Raw genomic sequence first — 25,499 nt, 5'->3', positions numbered from 1 at the left:
CACACACACAATGAAAGTGCAATGACAGTGACCCACTTCACCGAATGAACTCAGTCGGCAATACTTTAACAACTAGTAGTAATTGATGTGATGATTGCCTGCCCACAAGACTACAATATTGAAATACTACAATAATGATGCATATTACACTATCACACTGTGTACTGGAAGTGATTACAAAAAGGCATTCTGTTTAAATGTAATTCAAATATTTTCTCCTTGTTTAAAATTAATGATGATACAAATTTTATTTTAAAGGCTTCCCCAACATTACATCTATATCTATATTTATTTGATGTCTTATAAATATGGCTCATGCGTTCTCACTCCAGTTTAAAGTCCCCTCAGTACTGTAATTCAGATTAATAGGCATCCATGTGATTGCTGACACTGAGCCTCAGTCGGGGACATGTTACTCTGCCTGCTGAGGTGCGTGTGTGGGGAATTAGAGTAAAGAACACTTTATTGCCAGAACACCTGAGAACAGCTGAAGGAAACATGCAGACAGATGCATACTAACACGCACATAAACACACATCGCATATGACTATGCTGACAGGCACCTCAGGCACAAGCCTCAGAATGTAGCTGCTGCCATATGCTAAAGAGCCCCCGGGCTCCTTTCACTTCAGACAATATGACACTCTGGTTTTCATATAGCCCACAGTGTTACTCTCAATGGGATCTATGTAACCAGTACTGACGAGGGGTTGTTGGGAAACAATTTAAATAGAAGAGAGAAATATTTATTGGAAACTGGTAAATCCTGGGGGTTGCTTTCTCAGTTTTGATATGCTTTATTGCCGAGTTAACACATATAAGTTTAAAATCTGATCAGCACTTAGTGTCGATTCACTCTTTCTTGTTTTAATAATGTGTCAATTATGCAGTCTTTCATTCTGAAAACAAATAGCCACAACACTGGCGTTCTGTAATCTGACACCCCAACATCTGGTTTTCATTTGTTACTAAGGGAAACAACATAAACTACTGTAAAAACAGGGATATAATTCAAGCAATTGTATCCACTTTGAGTTTCCACTGTGTAAAGCTAAAAATGTTTTTTCACTTGGGCTTCAGTGAGAGCCTTCTTAGATCATGCTTCCTAAGAGTGTGTTTTGCCATGTCTTGGACTTTGGAAGGAAAATAAACATCCATGTGTGTTGAAATTTAAATTGAGTAGAAAACTGTTGTTTTCAAGAGTTTAGAAATGGTAAAAAAAAAAAAGGTCCTTCATCTAAAGCTAGGATGCACCTGATTTTAAAGACTTAATTACCCTAGTGCATTGCAATGTTATCTCAAAAATCACATTAAATCAGATATGTTGCACGTACCTCATTAGTTCTCACCTTGAAAGTGAACAACAGAACAAATTTCTGACAAAGACAGGAAGGTCAGAATGTATTTGTACAGTGCAGGCGTGAGGGGGCCAATAAGATTCCCCCATATGTAGCAGGGAATATAACAGGCAATTTAATCAAGGTTTCATATAAACATAATAATAATGAAATTCTCAGCTTTATACCAACATTGAAGCCCATTCTACTTACAGTGTTGACCATTCAGATTAGTGTTGTTTTATGCTTTATTCCATTATATACAATGTGCAAAATCAAGCTTTTTTAATGCTGTCCATTACAGCCAGTAACTGTATTATACTGCTGTAATGGAAAAACACATCTCCTCAAGGAAATAATGTACAAATGCTGTTACATATTTTGGATTACTTTTAGAGGAGCTTGAATAAATTGTTGCCATATAATTAGTGAACAGTGTTTCAACATCTTTGAAACTGGACAGTGGCCACTTACAGGTCCCCTTGTAAAAGATTAATTAGCTAGTAAAAAATGGGGAATATACAGAAGAATGCCTCAGTTCATGATCCACTCAGAGCTGGTGTGTAAGAATTTGTGAAAATAGCACAATGGGGTCTAATCAGGCTGTAGAGACCAGAGCATTTAGAGGTTTTGGTAGTGCTTAACCACTTTGTTAGTATGTGTCCATCATATGCTTGCATCTGTGTGTAAATGTGTGTCTCTGTGTGTGTATAGAGCAGGATTCCTGGGGCAGGTGGCTCAGCAGTGGTTGGGGTAGAACAGCACTAAATCACTCCTCAAATGACACACCTCACCACGGGTGTCCCACCATGTGTTGCTGCTAAGAAAGAGGAGAGAGAGAGAGACGGCGGGAGGGAGGCAGAGAGAAAAACTCATGGGCAATGGTTACTGGGTCACACAGAGAGAAAGACAGAGAGACAGAATGAGGAGAAACCTCTCTAAAACCTTCCTATGAAACAGAAACTTTTGATTGAGATGTGTGTATGTTATGCTTTGCCTATTCCTATCAGTGTTATGAGGTTACGCGTGCGTGTGTGGGCTTGTGTGAGTGACAGACCAGCGCAGGTGAACCACAGACAGGGCCAGACATCCTGGCACGATCAAAATACACATCAGGACTCTCGTCTTACCCTCTTCTTCCCAGCTCTTCTCTCTGCCCCTACTCTCAGTCTCCCATCACCCTCGGCTGGCGCAGCGTACAGACATGTAAGGTGAGTTAATGTCAGCGAGTAATGCTTATTTTTATACATTTGTAATTATTTTCACATGTGATTACACACCATCCTATGTGTTACTGTGTGTGACATTTAATACCTATGAGCGCATGTGTATTCAGATGAGCGCACACCCGCTTTAATCAAATTAAAGGCACATGCCCAAACATACAAAGACAGGCACAAAATCCTGCTGAGTGTGTAAACAAGATGTTGTGTGGAAAGTGGGTTTGGGATAATGAGTCAGCACTGACTCATAGATAGAATTCACATGAGTCCATTTAAAACAAACTCCTTGAACACGCACACAGATAAACCGCACACCACCACAGTTGCTGTGGGAATGAATAAAAGCCCTGTGAAACAATGCACTGGAAACAAATTAAGATAAATTGAAATAATGGCAAAACCTTAATTATTAAACATGCAAAGACTGTTTAGGATGAGGAACAATATATGCAGTTTATAAATATGAAAGAAGAGCTACACTAGCATATTTTAACTGATATCATTGTCATATAGCTGCAATACCTGGTAGGTTCATGGGGAATGTGGACTTAATTACCAAGGCGGAGCCATAGATTACTGAAAAAACTGTAAGCTGTATCATAGAGCATTATTATATTAAATGTAATTAATGTGTGCTTTATATGGTTATAAAAGTATCCATGACTAAAGAGTTATCCTAAACAATGCTAATAAATCAAAAATCTGAAATGCTTTTCACCTTCATTTATTCAGAACTGACACAATCATGCCTTCCCAAACTTTTGTTTCGGTGACTTTCTGTGCCCTTGGGATGCAGAGAAGATGATGTTTGGTGATAGTGAGGCTGAGATACTTGGAGAAGTGCAGGTTCAGCAAAAGTGTATTTCTAGTGTGGCGCCCTGCAGAGCTAATGTTAGTGGGAGATTGTGAAGCTCCAGCACATTGCAGTGGGACACAAATGTTAAATGACAATTACAAAATATGCTCTGCTCTGGATCCTACATTCTTACAGGCACTCATACAAACCTTGCACACTAACTGATAAACTCAATCATGTATATTGTGTCGCCAGTTAGTCACGCTGATGGAACTGGCAACTGAGACAAGAAATACAACATTTCCAGACACCACTTATGTCATTTTTGCATCCCTACAAATACAATCTAGTGACACAAACATATTGTACATGAATGCATATACACAATCAACAATGAACTTCACACTGTGTAAAACGTCCCTCACTTCATCTCAAAAAGCTCAAGACTTATAGTACGTCATGATAGCCTAAAAACCGTTTCAGAAGCTTTACCTGCCATGGGAACAGTTACATGTTGCAGACACAAAGAAATCCAGTTTTAAGGTCTTATCCCAAGTGCCTTATGTGAAATTAATGAATACAATGACAATCTGCCAAGGACAGCATCAACTTAGTTAAGCTCCTCTTTTCCCACAGTCTATACTGTTTGTGGAACATTTAATTGACGGCATTACTAATTCTCTTGTATTTTCCATAGGAACCAGAAACCACAACAGTAAATCAATTAATTAATCCTTCCTCCTGAAAATTTCCCTTCTTAAAGATATTAGTTAGCATTACTTAAAGTTGTTATTATGAGGAATGGCAGGAGCCAGAAAGGTTCTCACTGGCATCATTCATCAAGGGAGAAAGAGGACATTCATCATAGGGTTGCTAAAGAGTCTTGTAAAGAATGTGCTTCCATGGGCCATTTAAGCTGAAACCACAATTTGAATCCTTTTGTGTATTATTTTAGCATTAAGCAACATTATTAAGGAACCATGTATATTGTTTCTTTCTACTTGAGAAATGGTCTGCAATTAGGGTAATGGCGAATATTTAGGAAAACACATAGCTGGATGGACATTGTCTGTTTCCCCCGTTTCACACACACAGAGACAATCATGCATACATATGCTGGTGTCCCCCCTTAATACTGGGGCTAGTGACAGGCTGAAAGGCGAGAGTGATGGATGGGAAGGGCTTAATCACCTTTAATCAGCTCTGTCCTTGAATAATGATGAACAGCCATCTTTGCACACACACAATGCCGGAAAAAAGGGAGAATCTTTGAGAAAAGATGTGTGACGCATACTCGTTGAATTTATAAGTAGTGGCAGATGTTGTTCTTCTTGCTCTGCTTTCACTCCACACATCCACTTTGTCAATGCAGCAGATGCTGTGAATTCTTCTGCTTTGCTCAGGCAACGTCATGAAATTATCTTTTGTATGTAAAGGGATCAAATAGCATTTAACTCAGAAAATAGCAGGCGGTTTGGATTTCCTTTGTTATGTGCCTGCCACTTTAATACATATATTTCATGTTAAGCTGAGACAGAGATGAAATCAAGAGACAAATCGAGAGCGAAGTGTAGTTTAAGGCAATTGATTTTCTTCTTTGCCACTAACTTTTCCCCTCAATTTTTAGTTTATGAATTATACTTCACGCCTCATATGAGGAAATCTAAAATATGCACTTGTGATAAGCAATTCAAATTTTGCCAGAAACTTATGAAAGTCATACTTGTGGTGAAAAAAAAATGAATAAAAAATAATTCAAGCTAACTAAAAGCTATATTAACCCCATCCTTGACTCCATTCTCCCATTGAGCTCCCATCAACCATCGTGGACTTGGTGTGGCTGACAGGCAGCTGAAGGGCAGTGCTGTCAGGGAGGCCAAAGGGGGAAACGTGGGGGGCCTAGTGGGGCAGCTGAGCCCCAGTACAATGCCATTACAGTGGGGATGAGAACTGCATGAATGACCTGAGGAAATCATGGGGCCAGCAGGAATGTTATCCTGCTGGGCGAGCACATGGTATTTCACTCTACAGCAGGGTGATAACCCCACTCTTCCCAATAACAGCTACTCACGGTAGTCCATCATTAAAAAGAAACTTGGTGAACGATTGTCATCTCAGGCAGATGCAGAATGCATAGAAACGTGAAAACAACTTCAGGATCTTTACACGTTATCTCCTGAACTCATCACACTCTTTATTTCTTTTTAGATAACTGATTAGTTGCACCGACAAGAGATTTTCCGAGTTATGATGATATTCTCAGATCTTCTTTCAAACCTTCAGAGTACTCTACTGCTTAAGCAAACATAAAATCATCCTTCCAGTGTATCTGACAACAGTACATGTGAGCGGCCTCCTGTTAGGGTTACCTTGAGTTCTATGTATTCTCATGTAAGCCCATTTTTTTAAGCTTTAAAAGACCCAGCAAGCATGTTACAACCCCTCACAGACTAATCTTTAGTGCATTTTACACTTCATTGTTAGTCACTACAGGTTACCCAGGTTCACTGGCTGACAGAAAGTCTTGCAGTTTAAAGTCACTGGACCTCAAATGGTAGGGAGAACATTCCCAGGACTACAGGGTATGGGTAAGGAATAACTGCACAGTTGTCAGCCAGGCTAACTATGACCTTATTTTTGTCCCCACAAATCTAATTCTGATCATACTGTGTTTTTAACAGTGAGTTATAATACAAATTTAATTCAGCTGTCAATCAGCTTTCCACTGACAGATTACAAATAAAAATAAGCAACAGTCATGTTCATGTAATCAAAAATCCACATGTATTTTAAACACTGTCTTACTCGCACACTAATGTCTTTTATTTTGATCACACAATTCCAGATTGGCATCATCAAGAAGCACAGTACCAGACTTTTGTCTATCTGTTGTTGTTGACAGTTCTCTTGGAACAATGCTTTATTTTTTCAGCTGGATAACAGAGATAAGGCTGCTGTAGATGTTCTACATCTCACTGCTGAAGTTTATTCAACTTGAGGCATGAAGAAACAATAGAGGCCTATTGGGTAGATATGGTTATGGGTGCTGCAAATATACAAAGTGAGGCATCAGCTTCTAAAGACAAATTATAGCATGTTAAACTTACACCATACTTGTGACAGAGGTGAAGTAAGTGCACCCAGTACAAACTTGTATATGTAAGGGTAAACATACAAAAATTACCACAATAACACAATTTAAATATGTGCTTTTTACAAACAGTAAAAAATAGCTTCTCAATTACTTTGTTTCACGGACATGCTAAAGATGATTGAGCTTTCCTGCCATCATGAGCTATTTGGGGTAGAGGGTTTTGACCAAAGACATTTGAGTGGAGTGTCATGGATCAAACCACTAATGTCAGGAAAACCTGCTCTACCACCTGAGGCATGGCTGCTCATATTAAAATTGATATGAAGTTTACAGTTCAACAGTTTGTGAAAGTTTAAGAATGTGCTCTAATTGTCCTACAATGCTACCTTCAATATTAATGAATTCTAACCTCAAATTATTGCATTGTAGCCTGTGTTTGGTTTTCTAAAAATCTGTCTGCATAGCCAGAGTAAATTCCCATTTATTTATTTTAGTTTTTGTATGAAATATTGACTTAAGTACTTTTAATTTTTCAAATGAATACTGGGTATTTGTAACCATTGTCCAATGTTAACCAGATGTTAAGGGTCAAGTGCAATTAACTGAAAATTATGTGGTATGCTCCATCTAATTTGACAGGCTTCCTCATCTTTCCCATGCTTTGGCAGTATCTTTTTTTGCCAGTAAAACCCTTACTCTCTTTCCTTATTGTTTTTATAGGCCCATAAATAGTCCGGGCTAAATTAATGAGGCCACAGAGACAGTGATGGAGGAGTGAGGGGATAAAGGAATGGAGAGATGAAAGGAATGATAGATGGCATCATTATAACACAGCACATCTCACTTAACAGAACTGTTGGCTTTGGAAGTTTCGTGTTTTAGCATGTGCCAATTGTAGTCTCGCCATGCTTGAATGTACAAACACACCCACCCACCCACACACACACACACACACACACACACACACACAGAAAAAGTGCTTCAAAGCATCATATCCACTCGCACACACAACTCCAAACAGATATACATAAACATATACACAGACATACACACACACACAGTGTACACCAAAGCATACACATACAAATGCACGTAGAAGCTTCCACTCTCAAGTGGCCCTAAACATACACAGATGACAGAAAAGGCTTTGCCAGCACAAGCCGCTTGCACACACTCACCATCATAATTAGCTCAACTGCAGTTATGAGAAATGACGATAGAGCCTATTCTTTCCCCACCTGGGGACAATTTACTGAGTATCTCAGTTAAGCTGAGCACATTCGTAATTAACGCTGAACCTCAGCCAGTATGCTAGTTGATAGCAAGACTCGGGAAGAGCACAGCTAGGATGAGCTATTCTTCACACTTAAAGGAAACTTAAAACTGATACTTGGAATATCAATTACTGTAAAACTAGAATAGGTTTGCAAGAGAGGAATGCAGAATAATTGTTTATCATGTCACACCCAAATGACACTTTCATGATCACAGATATTACAGAGTACAGAAAGGTAAGATTATTTCTTATCATTATAAATTTTATGACTATTTCTAGCTTTTGAGACAGTAATGAAACACAAAAACTCAAATAACTACCTTTTTTTTTTTTTTTTACCAAATTATGAATATCAATGAAGTAAAAAAAATATTGAACCTACATTAAAAAAACTCCTCATGTGCAGGGGTCTAGTGGGAGATTGACAGATCAAAGATGTTTGTTTCATAATTAAAAGGTGTGTGCACCCACAGTTGATGTATGGCATTGCAATTAACACCCTATTTTGCAGATAATGGGATGTGGCGCAATCTATCAAAGATCAAGCAGTCATGTCTCTCTCTCTCCCTGAGACACTTTTAGTCTCTCAGCTCCTAAATTTCTGCATTCGTGTTAAGTGTCACTCAGCACAACATTAGCATGGTAAGTACATGCAGATGGCAGCCACAGCCAGTAACCTTTCAGGAGCCATTTACATGTAAATCGATGGATTAATTGGCTAAAGCTCATTAGATTTGAGGTCTCATCAATACAATACACCTAAATTACCTCTGGCACTGAGCTGTCATCCTCAGCCCACCCCCACTGACACACACACATGCATAGCAACGAGTGAGGCTCTTTGACCAGGAAATTGCAATTCACCAAGAATGAAAATAAATAGTCTGAAAAGTGGAAATTTCTTTAATATCTTCTTCTTATTATTATCATTATTGTTCTATTGTCTGAATGCTGCTATTATTCTATTAATTCATATTTATCACATGCTCACTGGAGAGCTTTTCTGCCATATTGTATTGACATCTGATAATACTAAATCCACACACACATACACAAGAAAAATATTGCAGCGTCACACTGCATAATTAATTTCTAACTCAATTTAGGGAATCAGCTGTCCTGTTTACGTGTTTATGAAATTAATGTATCAGATGGACAGGACAAAACAAAACAGATTTTTGTGCAACACAAGTATCAGCACAGTGCACATCACTGTAGGCATTTGCATCAACAGCAGTACAAAGCCACTAGAAACAGGCAGGAGTGAGTGCAGGGGTGTTGCATTAATCAGTGAGATTTCTCTAACATTCCTGGAGGCTTTGCTCTTTGGCATCACCTCCAGGTGCTGAAATTGAACACTTAATAGCAAAAGACTAGCAGAGCGGAAGAATGGAAAAATTGGTTGGTTGTATTGCGAGGCATGGGGCGCTCTACCTTCACCTTGACAAATGTCTGGTGCCATCCATTTGAACAGACAGAGGCGGAAGGAAATGAATTGGTGGAGGTTGGAAATCTGTGGATGATGAGTACAGTAATCTTGTTGGACATTGCTGTCTGCCATTTTACTTTGCTCATCTTCACACTGCACCCCCAACCTTCCATGCATATTTGTGCGTGTGTGTGTGTGTGTAGTGAGTGTGTGTAATTGTAAGAAAGGTCATCTCTGCAATATCCCTCAACCTTTAAAGGTTGGATTCTTTGTCCTGGTATAAGTGGCACTTCACTCAAGCCTCTAGAAGAGGAGAGGCTGAGAGAAAGGCACACAGAGACACCTCTGTTTTGAGGGAAGTGGCGTTTAACATTTTTGGCAGTGCAAACACTTCCTGGCACACAAATCTGGGATTAATAAAAGACAGCATTATGGGGCTATGCTGAAAAAAAAAAGAAAGGGCTGCACGAATGATTTTGAAATAGGTGCTGCATCATGCATCTTATCATGATATTATTGTGATGGCTCAATAAGTCTGCAAGAACTTGCAACACAAAAACATTAATATTGACCAAGTTCTTGGAACAGACGTTTCCTTTAAATGTCAGGGTGATGAATTGTGGCGTCGAAACTCCCATAGTCTAACTTTTGCTCGTACAGCATGAATGGCTTAAAAGTTTGCTTGACAAATCAGAGTTAAAGCTTAGGAAGGAATACATAAAGACTAAGACTCGCACACTCAGTAGTGCTTTGTTTAGATGCCGAAAATTGGAAGATGGAGAAAAAGTGGCTTTTTGAAAACTTTTTTCCCCATTTATATAACTTTATGTTGTCTGTGAAGAGCATAAAGGAGAATAAAAAGATGAAAAACATGCACACAGCTGCAGTCCTTTAAGGTTGTCCAGTGTGGTCTAGCATTGCAGACTCTATGCTTGGCTGCACTGGGAATCCTCGGTTGTGTTTGGCATTCGAAGTGCAAGCAGAAGGCCTGATCACTGAGGCCTGACTGCCTTTAATCAGCACCAAAAACTGTGCATGCACTCACATGCATACACAGCAGCAGCATATTTCTCACACACAAATGACCCATTCCTCTCTCACAGATGAACACTTTCCCACACACACAGATGCATGCACATTTACACCGCCGGGCATGTCGTTCCATTTGACACCATTTTTAAGTTAACCGCCACTGATGAAGGTAAAATGTCACCACTCTTCTTCGTGCGAAAGGATGGGGATGGCTAGAGTATGCATTAAATGAGTGCAGAGACCTTTTACTTTATCTCTATCAACTGTTGGAGGAGGAAGAATCAAGGATGCGTGGCGTCTGAGTCTATGGATCATTTCAGGAAGACAGCACTGTCTGGGACATCAGAAACTTCTGCAGGGGCACCAAAACAGATATATATTATCCTCTGCTTACTTTATTTTGTGTTTCTTCACATAAAGAAGAAGGCAATGCAAGGAGGAATGAGTAAGTAGAGTACACTTATTTGTCTGTGCCATTCGCTGATTTTTCATTTTTTTCAGCAAAATGGCCTGTCAAAAAAACTAAACAAAAACCAAAAATAAAGAGATAAAATAAACCTTTTCAGGTAAATATCAGATCTACCTTGAAGTACCACTCATTTCGGCCTATTTTGTCATGGTCTGGGTGAGTGCGGGATTTTCCAGCATGCCAGTGAATCCATCACTGGGCAGGGGTTTGCCACACCTCCTCGTTTGTTGCACCTGTGTGCAATCAGCTGGCAGGCTCTTAAGACCAGCGTTCTCAAACTTTCGTTGCTGGAACGTCAGCTAACTCTCGTCAGTGAAAGTCACAGACATGTAAATCCTGTTTTAGTGTGTCTTCTGGAGCTAAACTTGTCTTCTCGCCCTCTGCAGCTTCAGGGAAATTTGGATCTCGCCGTCATAAACCTGCTCAACTCTCAGTCGCTGGTTTGTTTTCTTTTCTCGGCGTAGTCACCTGCCTGCCTCCCTGCCCAAGACCTCGTCGTGAGTGACGTGAACTGTTTTAGCCTCACCTGGACTTTCTTCCCCCCAAGCCTCACCTCCACCTAGAAAAGTAAGACTAATGCATTTTAGCCCTCACTCCCCAGACTGCTGCTTGGGCTCGCTCTGACTTCACTCTCCTTTGTTTCAGTGACTCAGTGAGTGTTGCCCTGTAATCTTCCACCTAAGTGTGCCTGCTCCGGAAAATACCCAGTATCGAGCCCAGGCTGTTTTTCCCCAGTTCATTAAGAGCGACCTTTTCTTTTGGACTCTGCTGCTGTACTCGCGGTGTGATTCTTGTTTACATGTTTGATTATCATTGAGATTGCTCTAGCCAAGAATAGTGCTTCATAGTTTTGCTTGCGTCACAGCATCTCATAGAGTACTTTTGTGTAATATTTAGTGATTTTGAAGTTCTTGCCAGTCACAGTGTCTGTTACAGGTTCTTAGTCCCCTGGTGTGAAGCTTTACGTTAGTATTGTAATTGAGCAAACTCAGAGGTTTAGTGTTTTCCCTCTCGCCCTTAGTTCATGTTTAGTACTTCTGTTTGCGTGTTCCATTTTCATGTGCCAAAATAAATCTTCACAAATCTTTTTTTATTTTTTATTTTTTCCACTATACCTCCGAGTCTCCATATGCTATCTGCATTTGAGTCCACTTTCCAGCGTTCGACCTCCCGGTTGTGACATACCTGATATTATTACCAGGTTTGCCACCTTCATTGAGCTCTTGCACCAACTAAAGGAGCCTAAAGTTCAACTTCAACTGCTGTCTCCACAGTGCTTGTCGTCATAATTCTATAATTTTCCAGGAGCAAACTTAAGTTTGCGGGTCAAAACAAAAACACATGTAAGTCATTTTTTCTCTTAACCACAGAGGCACAATATATATACACATATAAAACCACAGACATATTCCCAACATGTTTTTCATGCACACTTGTAAACAAAATCAAAGTACACCTAAATTCAGGGCAGCAGGCACTGGTTCAGTCCATTTCCTGTACAGCTTCAACATGGAAACCGATCCAATCATGGCCTCTTTAACTAAAAGCACAGCTCAATATACAGAAAAGTAAGGCACTTCTTTATCAAAGCCTTAATCCTACTCTCAAAGGCAACATATTCTGTTATTACATACAACTAACTGCGCCTTAGGCATAGAAATACAGAAATTGGATCTGGAAACTCAAAAACAAAATCTTTTTAAAGACTAGAAGTGCTGTATTGAAACAAACAACTTCTGCTGGGGTTTATTTAAAACATAAAGCGGGAAAGTCATTTATGGCATCTATTTAAAAAAAATGTAATAAAAGAATGAATAGACACAAAAAAATTAAATAATACTCCACCAGTAAAAACAGACTCAGATTTGGTGTGTGTGTGTGTGTTGACATGTGTCAGTGGTTGCTGTCATAGTAAGCACCTTCTCTCTAATGATCGCTGTAACATTAAAAGGCTTACTGTACGTCACGTACTAATTCTCACTCTTATACACATAAGCACATATAGATCCCAGAGGAACTGTGAAGCCCCACATCTTTCAGAAGTGATTAAGATGAAAGACGCAAACAATATTAGCACCAAGGTCACGGTAGTAAGGCCAATGACTCACAAGCAAACACACGTAGAAGGAAACAAGCGCATTCAAATATACAAAAGAGGGTAAAGAAGGAATAAAAGCCCCACTCTTAGATATACAGGGACCAGAGACCATAGACATTCGAGGACTAAATGTGAAAAAAATAAATAATATATAATTTTAAAAAACTGTGAGCACGTCCCACTAAACTTTTCTCAACTTTGAGGTGACTGATTTAAGTATCCAGCGCAGCTATTGGTGACTGACTAATGGCAGAGTAGTAAATAAATTAGAGGGTTACCTAGGCAACTGGACCCTGGGATGAATAGTCCCTGCTCACTCTGTCATCTTTTCCTCCTTCCTCTATGTAGGCACTCTCCTCCCTCATCTCAATCTCATTCCATCCTCCTTACTTAAAGCCTCATGTCCTGAACTACAATCAATACTTTAGCATACAAAAAACCCATACATAAACAGCATTGTTGCATTTAGCTAAGTTATTGTTAGCAGATGAGATGTGAAACTCTCCTGCAGAGGAAAGTAAATCGTCTCCGGACAGCTGACCATTAGCAACTATAGCAACAACAACAACACCAGTTTATAAGCTAAAATTATACCAGGACCATAATTTGGACTCAAGTATCCTAAAAAAAGAGCATACTTTCCCTGCACTGAACAGTTTAATTTCATAGAAACCAGCTGCTGAGAGGATTAGCTTTACTTCAAATAACACTTCAGTAACACCACCTAACAGAGGCTAACAATTCCTAACACCACTGGCAGTCATTAGCTAACACTAACAAAAAAAAAGCACCTAAGGCAGTAAAGTATCACCTCAGTATCACTGTCACTAAACAGAATTGATGCTCCATTGACTCATTGCCTTTCCTTGGACTCCTTTCACAAAGATTTTCAGCTTCTTGAAGAGTTAATAGACATGCCACACTGACAGGCTATTCTTATTACAGACGAATGCCATCAAGGCATTTGAGGTGACTCAGGAGGAAAAACTGAAAAATACTGCGAAAATATGTAATTGACATACGAGAATTGATATTATTCACATAGAATAAAAAACAGTCTGTATAACAATGTTTTCATACATAGACAATCATAGAAACTACGCAACAGAAAAACAATGAATTGTATGAATTTAGAAGAGCTGCCCTCAGGAGCTATGGGATATACGGGGTTAAATCAAAACTGGGCTAAATAAAACAATTAAACTTGATTTGACTTTGTGTAACAAGGAATTGGGTTAGGTGGACATTGTGCCGTCCTTGTTGCCCTTGCAGATCATTTGTGGTTGCTTTTGCAGACTGTAGGCTGCTGTGTCAAATTAGCCGTCAATTGCATTATAGTATGCTAATTAAGTCTTACCTCTGATGTTTACCTGCTTTACCATATATAGCATATAGAGATTCCCTGTTTGTATATTGCGCAGTACAAATAATTGACTTAAACTGGCTATAGCCAAGTCTAAAATACTGTTATCTTACACAACAACCTTCCACAACAAAGTCAGTCTGACAAGGTTTTAGATAATACTGATTATGATGTATTGATATGTGTCACATAACTTAGCATTAGAGCAGCATATGAATGCAGAAAAGAAAAAAATATCAGATATCATAAAACATCTGAATGTCTAGGAGGCTTCTGTAGCAACAGAGGTATCTGACAAATAAGTACATCAGTTCTAATGTGCCACCACATCAACGGTAACTGTCTCTACATTAACTGACTCAGGCCTCACTGCAGAATTACCACCAGACTTCCATGCTGTGCCCTAACCTTCAGAAGTTTTAAAACAGACACTGCCTTTTGTTTTCATTTTTCATTTTTTTCTTTTTGCTTGGCTGACATTAAAGAATGTAGCGTTTGTTAAAACGGAAAGGTTGTTATGCTGACATCTGTGATGCAGCAGCACAGCAAGATCAGACAGCTGCTCGAAGACAGACATTTATGTGGTGACGCTAGGGTTTTTCAACTGAAATGACACTGAGAGGGCTCTCTCCACTGAACGCATCTCATCTATACAATAAGATGATGCTTCTGACAACTACTCAGTGTCACTATACATGCCTGCAGTGCGGGCTTAGATAAGTGAGACACTTGACAGTCGCAGCCTAGAAGTGTCTGAGGTTGCAGCTTCAGCACCAAGGACAGCAGAGATCACACAAAATAGATTTACATTATTAGGCCTCTTTTATTCATAACTTTAATTAAGAATGTGATATAAGTGTAGGCTGAATATCAATTTCTAGTATAAGTAGGCATATTATTGGTAGTAGTAGCATTCTAATGAATGTTTCATTACAGTATTTTCTGACATTATATGGTCCTCTAATATGTCTTTTGTGCAGTCAGTCAGCTCCATTACCAACTGAAAGTGGTAATGGAGCTTGGTTATGGTTGCACAGATATACAAAAAAAAGTCATTGCAGAAAGTGGAGAAATAATTTAAAATACAAAAGAGCTTCTGATTATGCTGCATCCAGTTTCCCAAGAAAGAATCACACACACACACACACACACAAATATATATATATCTATATATCTATATATATATATAGATATATAGATATATATATATAGATAGATAAGGCTTGCTTACTAATGGTGTTTCTAGAATTCCTTTTGTAATAATATTGTGTTTTCCTTTGATTCGTCTTTTTTAAATAAAAAGTGAACATACAACTGAGTAGAATATGTTAAGGTGATAGGTTAAATTACAATAAGTTAAGCAGTTCCAAAGAAAAACTAAATATGCACTGACTTTTGTGAATGTCACACATAGTCATTTCATCTTGTGACACACCTGCCTGTTTTAAACTATCGTGGATAATCACTGCATGGGTTAATATGCAGAAATGTTTTAAAATAGCACAAGTGGAAAACAATTTGAGGAGCAAAGCAGAAAGAATGACGCAGATGTCAAATTAATGCCGGTGACATCATAAATCATAAAACCGACATTCAGCACCAGTTAACAGCGGGGGTCTACATCCCAATGACAGCTGCTTTCTTTCTTCCTTGCCTTCACCTCCCCATCTCCTCCTCCAGCTCTTTACAACTACTTGCTTCTCATCTATCAGAAATGATGGAGTGACTGCCGTATTGTACTGCACCGTTTCCCTCCTGTGTTACATTACATGTATACTAAACATTTACTCTGGTGTCCATCCTTCAGTCCTTGACTTTCCACTGAAACAATGACACATATGCTCACATGCATTCTTGGAGTGGTCAAATACTGATGCCAAACCTGTTGCAGTTGCGGATTTGGTGACAATATTATGATGGGGGTTTTTTTTGGTAATGGTAAGGAAGATCCTAATTATGAATCAACATATAACTGTTGTTTAGGCCCCCTCGGCTTCTTATTTAAATGTTTTGTCTATGCTTAAGTAGCCTAAAACTTTTTTTTTTCACCAAAGCTTATTTTCCTAAACTTAACCACATACTTGTACAAGCACTGAAAGCAAATGAAGATGAAATTTATTGTCAAACAAAGCAAAGTACAAACACAAAACTTCCAAACTTTCACAAAGTGATCAACTTTGGCTGATGTATCACGGCACTGAAGCCAAACAGACACTTTGCGCATATGTCTGTGATAGAGCTGCTTTTGGCAAAATGGGAGTACTAGATGCCCTGAGATTAAAATGTATTGCTAAATCCACAGTTATCATCCATCAGTATTAAGCTACACCCATGGGCTGCATCTGTGGATATGGCCGTAACACCAAAATCAAAGCTATGCATGTCCATCTATACATATGCTGTTCTTTTTTTTTGTGTATTTGTTTTCTGTCTGGACACACATACTGCCTGTACACTCTATCTCTGTGAACAGATCAGGCACAAACACCCACATGCATCACACACATACACAAAGACTGGTCGCTGTGAAGAGGTTCGGTCAACTGGCAGGGGCCTCTCCAACAAATAAACACCCCATCTATCTATCCCTCTTGTTTCTGCTACAGGCACGGTTTTGTGTGTGCATTTGTGTATATTTGTCTGTGACTGTGTGTTAACTTGAATTCCTGAGCCTGTGGTTACCAAAAGCTTTGAAGTCCCAACAGCACCAGTGCTCTGGGTTGACAGGCTTACCCGCTACCCCCAGCCTGCACTGGAAGGCTCATAAAGAGAAAAGTAAACAGGCAATAATACCAAGAATGAGCAAACCTTTCCTGCTTCCTTGGCTACCGCTTCCTGAATGCCAGCCACATATGCACACACACACACCTACACACACAAACGATGCATCAATATACTATAAGACTACACAAAGAGATAAGGAAGTACACAGTGATTTAAAGATGAACTGAGACTTTGATGCTATATTTCAGGCTGCAAATGAATCAGTGGATGAATGTGGTCTCTCTCTCTTTGTCTCATATACACCGTATACGCCCTATAGTAAATAAGCATATTCAAGATCATTGCTGAGGTTTTTCATCCACTTACACTACAGCTCAATAAAATCTGTAATTATGTCTGTTTTTGTGACACTTCTTGTCCTTTTTACCTGCTTGAACACACAAACACACACATAATTCACACATACAGTATAGTCTCCTAGCTGCTGTGAAATGAGAGTTAGTATAAGGGTGGCAGGGCGATTGATATGAATCCCCCCCGATATTTTTTTAACCTATTTTTAACAAAGACTGTGTAAAATTAATTTTGATCTACATCAGGGTGGGGTGTAAATTTTGTGTAACTACATATAATGTAGAGTTAGCATCATGATCTTGAACCTTTCTCTCCGAAGCACTCAATCCACCCCTTGTCTTTTTTCTCTAGCCTCTTTTCTTCTTTTCAGCTCCAAAGCGGCTACATGCCAGGCAGCACACAGCCAAAACGCTGCAGCAGAAAAAGCATCCCCACTAAGCTAAACTGACAAGAGATGAGGAGACCGATGCAATGGAACACCAGTGTTAGAACAGAGCCGTGTACTGTATAATGCTCAATTCACCCATCCAAACACACACACGCAAACACACACAGTGACACATGGGACAGATTTAACTGATGTGATTGCCTGGATTCGATTTTTAAATGTGTGTGTGGCAATAGTCTAAAAAAGACCTCCATTCTCAACCACAAAGAGCAAAGGTGCCCTTCATTAAAGAACCAAATACCGAATAGTACAGGCTATTGCTATACTGAGCTAGGCTGCTTTCTTCATCATGAATGTGGGAAGGACGGTATATGAAGTGCAGGAGGATTCTGCTGGAAAACTGAATAATGTCCCACCACACCACTCAGTGAACTGGACACATAAGTGCTACAACAGACAGATGTGTAAAAATGTACCTGAATGCAGAAAAGAAGGCATGACAAATTTTAGTTTTGTCGTGGGTTAGAAATAATAAATGCAGTTTAGAAGGCAGTGCTACGTATATGTGCATTTCAATTGGTTTGTGGGTTTGTGTAAATTTGCGGGTACAAGTGACATGTTTTGTGAGAGCTGGGCAGTTATATAATGGCCAACACAAACAAACAGAGTCCTTCCAAAGCACCAGAGGAGAGCCAGCAGCTCCATGAATTCACAGCACTCAACTTCAACAGTCTGACAGAAAAGTATACAACAAAGACACTACAGCAACAGCATGGAAAAAACACACACACACGAAAAATATTAAGCATAACTGTAGGAGCTCTGCAGGGATATTAAGAGTATTTTTCTCACGTGTGTGTGCATAAAATACATGGGCCATTGACAATGTAATATTTTTTTTTTATAAATCCAGGGTTTTTATATGAAACATGTAGTTGCATTAAAGGATTGCTGATCACTAGGGGGCAGGGAGAGTCCAAAACAAAAATAGATGGACATTTGTCACAAAAAGAACAACAGTGAATCCATGCTGGCATTTAGCTCTTACAACCAGCTTCATGCAAATTGGATTGGCCATATATTTTCCTGTTATGGTGATAATATATGGGCCATCCAAATTGCATGATAGCGAGTCAGTAGATTGGGAATAAACAACAAATAAGTGTTTCAGGGAAGAAGTTATTTTCTTGTCTTTCTATACATAATCGTCTTATAAGATGCTAAAGTCGGTGTTGAATATCTTCAGGCTAAGCTTGAGTATTTCTTTGACCAAGCTGTTGCAGGTTTGCGTGACAGTGTCAGTGAAAGATGTATAATGTGAGTCCAGAATGTCTGCTTGAAAGCCATGCAGTTCAGTGCACGAGGGCAGCAGCTAAATCACTTAAGTGAAAGAGTGGAGAGTGAAATAAAACATTTGACATGAGATGGACGATGGGCTTTGATCCGGCAGCCAAGTCGATCGGGCGCTGGGATGAATGGAGAGGAAGGAAACAGAAAGGGAAAATGAACTTTTATTTGGTGTTGGTCCAGTCGCCAGTGGCAAATGATTTTAAAAAGAGAAGTTAAAACCACTTTTAAAACAGCTCGCCTTCCTCCTCTTATCGTGAAAGCATACGGTAAGCAATGCTGGCGAGTAACAACTGAGGCTTATGTGTGATACTTTGTCTGTGTAATTGTAATAAGCTTTACGTTACTGGAAGGTTTCAGGATTGTGTGTCTTGATAAATCCAGCAAGAATGTAAACTTAGGTCTCTCGTCAACGTATGAGCGAACAGCTGCTTGCATTTGCAACGTGCATGCGCAAACACACAGTCGCACACGCGTACACAAACTGGCATGCGTTTGCTGTTTTAGGATCAAATTAGGGTTGCAGGAATTTCACACTGATGGTAGATAGGAGTTGGTTCACCTGCTCCAGTCTGTTCTGACAGATGAAAGAGTGCCTTAGCGAGATTAAATCTGGCCTCACATTCTCTGTGTGGAAAGGCTGAAGGCTGCTCACAAAACATACAGTAATCCAGGCGATCAGCGACACGTCCATTCGCATTGTACTGTATTATAATCTTCATCTTATCTTTTCACAGAGTTTCATCGCAACAAAAATTGGATAAAAGTCGCGGCTCTGACATGGATTCAAACCACACACACACACACATATATATACATATATATATATATATATATATATATATATATATATATATATATATATATAAAAAAACACCCAGCACGCCCCTGCGGGCGGTTTATCCTTCAAGCTCGGGTCCTCTACCAGAGGCCTGGGAGCTTGAGGGTCCTGCGCAGTATCTTAGCTGTTCCCAGGACTGCGCTCTTCTGGACAGAGATCTCCGATGTTTTTCCCGGGATCTGCTGGAGCCACTCGCCTAGCTTGGGAGTCACCGCACCTAGTGCTCCGATTACCACGGGGACCACCGTTACCTTCACCCTCCACATCCTCTCGAGCTCTTCTCTGTTATATATATATATATATATATATACATATATATATATATATATATATATATATATATATATATATATATATATATATATAGACATAGCGGAATATTGTAAAGTTTATATTGACACACAGTCTGACTCAGATGCACAAAAGAGCATGCACATGCTCGTATAACTGCCGTGTCCCTTTGCCTAAGCCAGACAGAATTCACATGGTCCTTTGAAGGCGCCACTGAAACAACATCCTTGCTTTGACAAACATTGCTGACTATGGACACAAACACGCACATACACACATACACAGTCCAGAAAGATAATGATGGTTTAATGCTAGAGTCGACTTTATTAAAGCCCTTAAACACACTTTGGAGTCTGTGTAAACAAAAGCAACTGCTTGCGAACTCTTTCTCTTCCCCCTTCACTCGATCAAAAACAGACAGACAGACTCACAAAGTAGAGAAGGAGGAGAGGAGGTGCTGCAACAAGGCATCTTATCAAAGAAAACAAAGCATAAAATATTCAGTAAAGGTGCTTAATCTTCACTGTCAACAATACTTAGTCCAAGCATTTTTGTCTTTAAATCCACCTTGTTATTCCTGCCAGAAAAAATAAATGTTTCATCAGTTCAATGTTTGTCTGTGTTTTTAAGCATCTTAATAACATATTTGTTTATTTTTGTCAAATACCAACAGAAATTTCTCAGGACACCGGGGTGCCTCGGAAGAGTTTACCAACAGAAGAGTTTTCTTTGTCTATAATTAATATCACTGAAGTATCTCTCTACAATATACAGTGCTATTTATTCTCCACTTCTCCATTTTCTTTTTCCCAGAAAATGTTGTGGCTTGTTGTTCGTAGCACTGTAAATATGTCTTTTTTTTCTTTTTGCTATCAGTTTGGGATGACCTAACCCCATTCAGCCATCTATCTGTTAACACAGAAGGCCTGGAGAGCAAGCTGCATGATGGGGCCCCCAACGGCTGCATGCAGGGATTGTGGGGGCCTGTTGGTGCAGCTGTCCCACTCCATGGTAACATAAGACCTTATTAGAGTCCATTAGACCACTCTGAAACTAATAAGAGATTGTCAAATACATCTAAACATTCACACAATTCACAGAGGCAGGAAGTAAGAGGAGGGGGGGGAGCAGGGGGGCACAGGGGTGAGCCATTTGTCTGTACAATGTCCCATTCTTGAAATGACATGTTGTACTCTTTCAAATATAGGGACAAAAAGCAGAAAAATAAGAAAGATATAAATGAAAAATTACACTTTTTCTGTGTAATTTGGAAAAACCAAACCAAAATAAATGCAATCCAAAAATGAAAATCACAGGTGACACTTGGGAGAAATTCTAATTACTCTGAAGATGTTAATCACCGGGGACAAAGGGGTTCAGCAGTAGATACCTTTGGCTTTTAATGAGTAAATTCAGAAAAATATACTGACAAGTGTGGAAAAAGTTTTCCCTCCTATCTGTACAGTTAGACAGGTTGGCCTGGAGTTCACAGCAACAGAAAAAAAAAAAAAACACTTCCCCCTGGCCCTGACAGCAGGAGCTTGACCTGGGAGACCATCTTTGATCTTTAATTAACACTGGGCATGGCTCTGGAAAAGAGAGAACTGATGAACAAGGGACCATTTGGGACCCACTATAATAACCTAGAATGCTAAAGATGGATTTCCTTTTCAGAAACTTCAACACCGTTTTAATTTTAAAGTCATTCTGGGACAGCCGCAGTGCAGGGGTGGCTGCTTTCAGATGGATGCTGTGTCTGGCTTCTTAAGCAGAGAAGATCTCACAGAAAATAAGTAAAGAGGAGCAGATATAGAGCATCATGGAAGCCTTCAGCTAACTTTGGTCTTGTTTGCCACTATTTTATATTTTGTATAATCAAACAAAAATGTATAAATGTAATATAATGTAATCATATCTATAGTGGCATTTACATTTATATGAACTGAACACATCTGCATTGTATTGTTCACACCAGGGACCACTTTCTACTTCTTCTTTTTTTTATGCATGGAAACACTGATGAAGTACTGTAACTGTAATTGATGAAAGCTGTTATAGCAGCCACAGAAGCAAAACAGAGGAAATTTAATTTTGTGTAAAGTGTAAAGTGGTGTAATGATGTCCTATCTGTGTACATGTCTACAAGATTTAAAACCCAGATCCAAATATATATGTTTGGGAAGTTTATGATGCATTACACCATGGATATTGAAGACTTTGTAATTTTCATTTTTTTATGCTAATCCCTTTTTTTTTTTATCTCAAAATGGATAACTTTACTTCTTTTGACAAAGTTGTTAAGGCAAAATGATGTGAGGAGGAACAACAACAATCAGAGGCATTTTACATGTTTTCTACTATACTTTAAACTCTCATGTAGAGATGTGTTGCAGAGCAAGGTGTCACCCCACTGGCCAAGCACAACTCTTTAACTCTAGCAGCCAAAGTATCACTGCAATCATTCTGACAAGCTCACTTTAAAAACCATCCAGCAGCAACAAAAAATAGTCCCCTGCATAACATGTGTGACGATAGTACGGAAGACCAGTCCTGTTGGTCAGGACATGAAAGGCAATTTTAGGCATGCAGATTTGCATACTTTTGAAAGCACATCAAATGACTACTCATTGCTACCTTCACCAACACCCACAACAATCACCGCAGCTATCCCATCATTCACCATCCACTCCAGCCCACTCCTTTCTTCTGTGTTATCAGTCCCATCTTTCTGCTCTGCTTAAAATCTTCCCATAGCTAATGATGTGTCACAGAGAAAATTACTATTGAACCTCTATATGCTGCACCCTGGACCTGGACAACACTCTACTCACATGTATGGGAATATGCACGTATAACTACCGACCAATCACCTAGCACCTTGGGAATTTGGGGTTAGTTTGAAGAGCTCACATAAACAATGCATACACACACAAACATATACACACATGCACACAGAGAGTGTATTTGACATTAAACCTTCTGGACTGACAGATATGAAGCGTGAGAGTCCTGATATCACACTGTTTACTTTTACAGCTTTAAAAAAATCTGCTTGTTTAGGCCAAAGGTTCAAATAAGGGAAATGTGTAGAAGAGAAGTGACACGTGCATTTATACATGCAGAATCAATGCATGGCAAGGCATGTGTGAGAGCACTGTTGAGAAATAGTTGCAAAAAAAATATGTTTCTTACTTTGGCAGGTGCTGCTTCTCTCCTCATATCCTGGGTTACACAGACACTTCCCAATAGGCACAAGCCACTCCCCTTCTGTGCTACAGTACATTCGAGGAGGCTCTTCCTCTTTGGAGTGATTGACGCATGAGCCTTTGACTTCCACCAGTGACTGGGAGTCCATGGGCACAGTATCAGGGAAAGAGGCAAGATTCCTCACAGTGTGTGGGCACTTCTTGAAGTAAACCCTTACTGACACTAAAGCTACACAGGCGCCCACGTCCTGGAATGCGAGGTAGAAACCCTTCTTGGTCATGGGACCCACCTCGCGTACCTCAGTATTGAGCTTGAGAATGCGATCTCCAAGGTCAGTTTGAGTAAAACTCTCATCAGCAGCAATGGTATCAATCTTGGAGAACTGATGCTCTTGGAAGTGGCTGCCCTGGTCATCATCTGCCTCTAGGTAGAGGAGGTTGAATGTCTCCTTGCAGGTGCCCAGTACCAACGGGATTGAGTTGCAGTCCCTCAGAGTGAACTTCAGCTCTACATAGATCTTCTGAGCAGATTGGCGAGGGATCCAGTTGGTCCGAAGCCAGTTGTTCTGGCTGTAGTCCATCACATTGCAGACCTGAAAGGTCCTGATGGGAGTGTAGTGCTCATCCACCCCACTGATCTCCTCCCACTGGAAAAAATAGAGACAAGGAAAGGTCGAAGGGAGAAACAGAGGAAGACAAGGAAGAATAATAGACAAGAGAGACCAAATACAGAAAAAAGGGGAGAAGGTAGATTTAAAGATTGAGAGCGATAGATAACAAGGAATGGATGCAACAGAAGGAAAAGTAGAAGAAGCATAGATACAGGAAAGACAGATTTTTTTATGAGTAATGAAAAGGATCAAGTGAAAATATATTAGATTTAAAAAAGGAAAGCAAGGGGATTGGGAAGTTTGGGGTCAAAAGAGAAGCAAAGGGAGTAAAGGGAATGGGGTGAGTTAAAGATAGAACAAATGAGGAAAGTGAGAATTTGCAGTCAAAGAAGGAGGAATAAGAGGAAAGGAGGGGAAGATAGCAGAGAAAAAATAAAGTTATCTCCACCCTGTAAGCATTTAGGGATGAATTATTTAGATCCAGAAACATTCTTGCTGAATACTAAGCATCTAATAAACACTTAAGGGTGAAAAATCACACTACCAGATCTCTTGTAAATTGTTGAAATTAATTAAAAGCAAACTTGCTGGCTTAGCCAAATTTTCTACATTAGAAGGCTCTGAAAATATCGCCAAGAAAAAAGCTAGAAAACGTGATCTTCAATTTTTTTTAAATTTGTGTGAGGCAGCTTAATTAATTTTAAATATTAACAAAATCTCATAGTGTTTCTTTTTTCCACCCTTATACTAAAATGTTTTTCTCTAAAAGTGAGGACTTTCAAGCTGCAGTCTTGGTTATTTGCATCACACTACTACTTCTACTAAAGGAAACGTGCTGAATCCACTATGAAACAAAAGGAGCTACGACGTATAGACAGATGAGAGTGTATACCAGGAACGTTTGTGTCTATCTTACATTTTCCCTCCACTGGGAGAAAGCAAAGAGAGAGGAGAGGAGAAAAAGAAAGTGGGGTCATTCCTTTTGAATTCAACACAGCGGGTAGACTCATTGATCATGTGCTTTGGCTTTGCTGTCCCGGCAAATCAACGCTGAATCGGAGTGATGATGAATGGACAAACACCTGAACTAGCGGGCTCATAGTGGCTGAAATGGCAGTCATTAGAACAAATGGGCGTAAATGCGTAAATGGATGCTTTTGTGTATATTTTCTCATGGTGAAATCCAGAATGCATGTGTGTCTAAATGAGCAGCACTTTCTTCAGAGACGGAGAGATATACAGAGAAAGAATTTCGTGGTAACTGGAACCTAAATTATTGCTCCTTTCACCCACAAGCATTAATGGTAACATAAACCCACACACGCACTCACATAAAGCTCATGTGAAGTGTTTAAAGTCTCATAGCAGGCAAACACAGCAGGTGCCTTCAGCTGAACTCAGAAATTAATGACGAGCTAAGAAGGAGTTGGTTCTCTGTTACATGTTTTTGTCTGCCTGTGTGTGGGGGTGTGCGGGTGTAAAGCATATGTATGAATGTCTGATGTTCAAGAGGCTCTCAGGCTGAGGGATAGCCACTCACTTTTCATCTCACGGCAAAGTTAATGAAACACCCCTGAGAGAGCGAGAGAATGAGGAGGACAGGGGAGAGAAAACAAGAGG

The 25,499-nt window shown here is 39.6% G+C and overlaps 1 protein-coding gene across 4 annotated transcripts in view; it reads right to left on the bottom strand.

Annotated features, from left to right (window-relative positions):
* epha3 (eph receptor A3) overlaps positions 1 to 25,499 on the bottom strand; it is an 89,214-nt gene that overhangs the window by 48,533 nt on the left and 15,182 nt on the right. For all 4 annotated transcript variants that reach the window (XM_080291169.1, XM_026145864.2, XM_080291168.1 and 1 more), the window contains exon 3: positions 23,255 to 23,915. In XM_080291169.1, coding sequence (XP_080147295.1) covers positions 23,255 to 23,915 — 661 coding nt within the window. The remainder of the gene's footprint in view (positions 1 to 23,254; positions 23,916 to 25,499) is intronic.

This window comes from Astatotilapia calliptera, chromosome 16 (genome assembly GCF_964374335.1).
Source record: "Astatotilapia calliptera chromosome 16, fAstCal68.1, whole genome shotgun sequence".
In the NCBI taxonomy this organism is placed as follows: domain Eukaryota; kingdom Metazoa; phylum Chordata; class Actinopteri; order Cichliformes; family Cichlidae; genus Astatotilapia; species Astatotilapia calliptera.
This window is presented reverse-complemented; position numbering and strand designations above follow the sequence as displayed.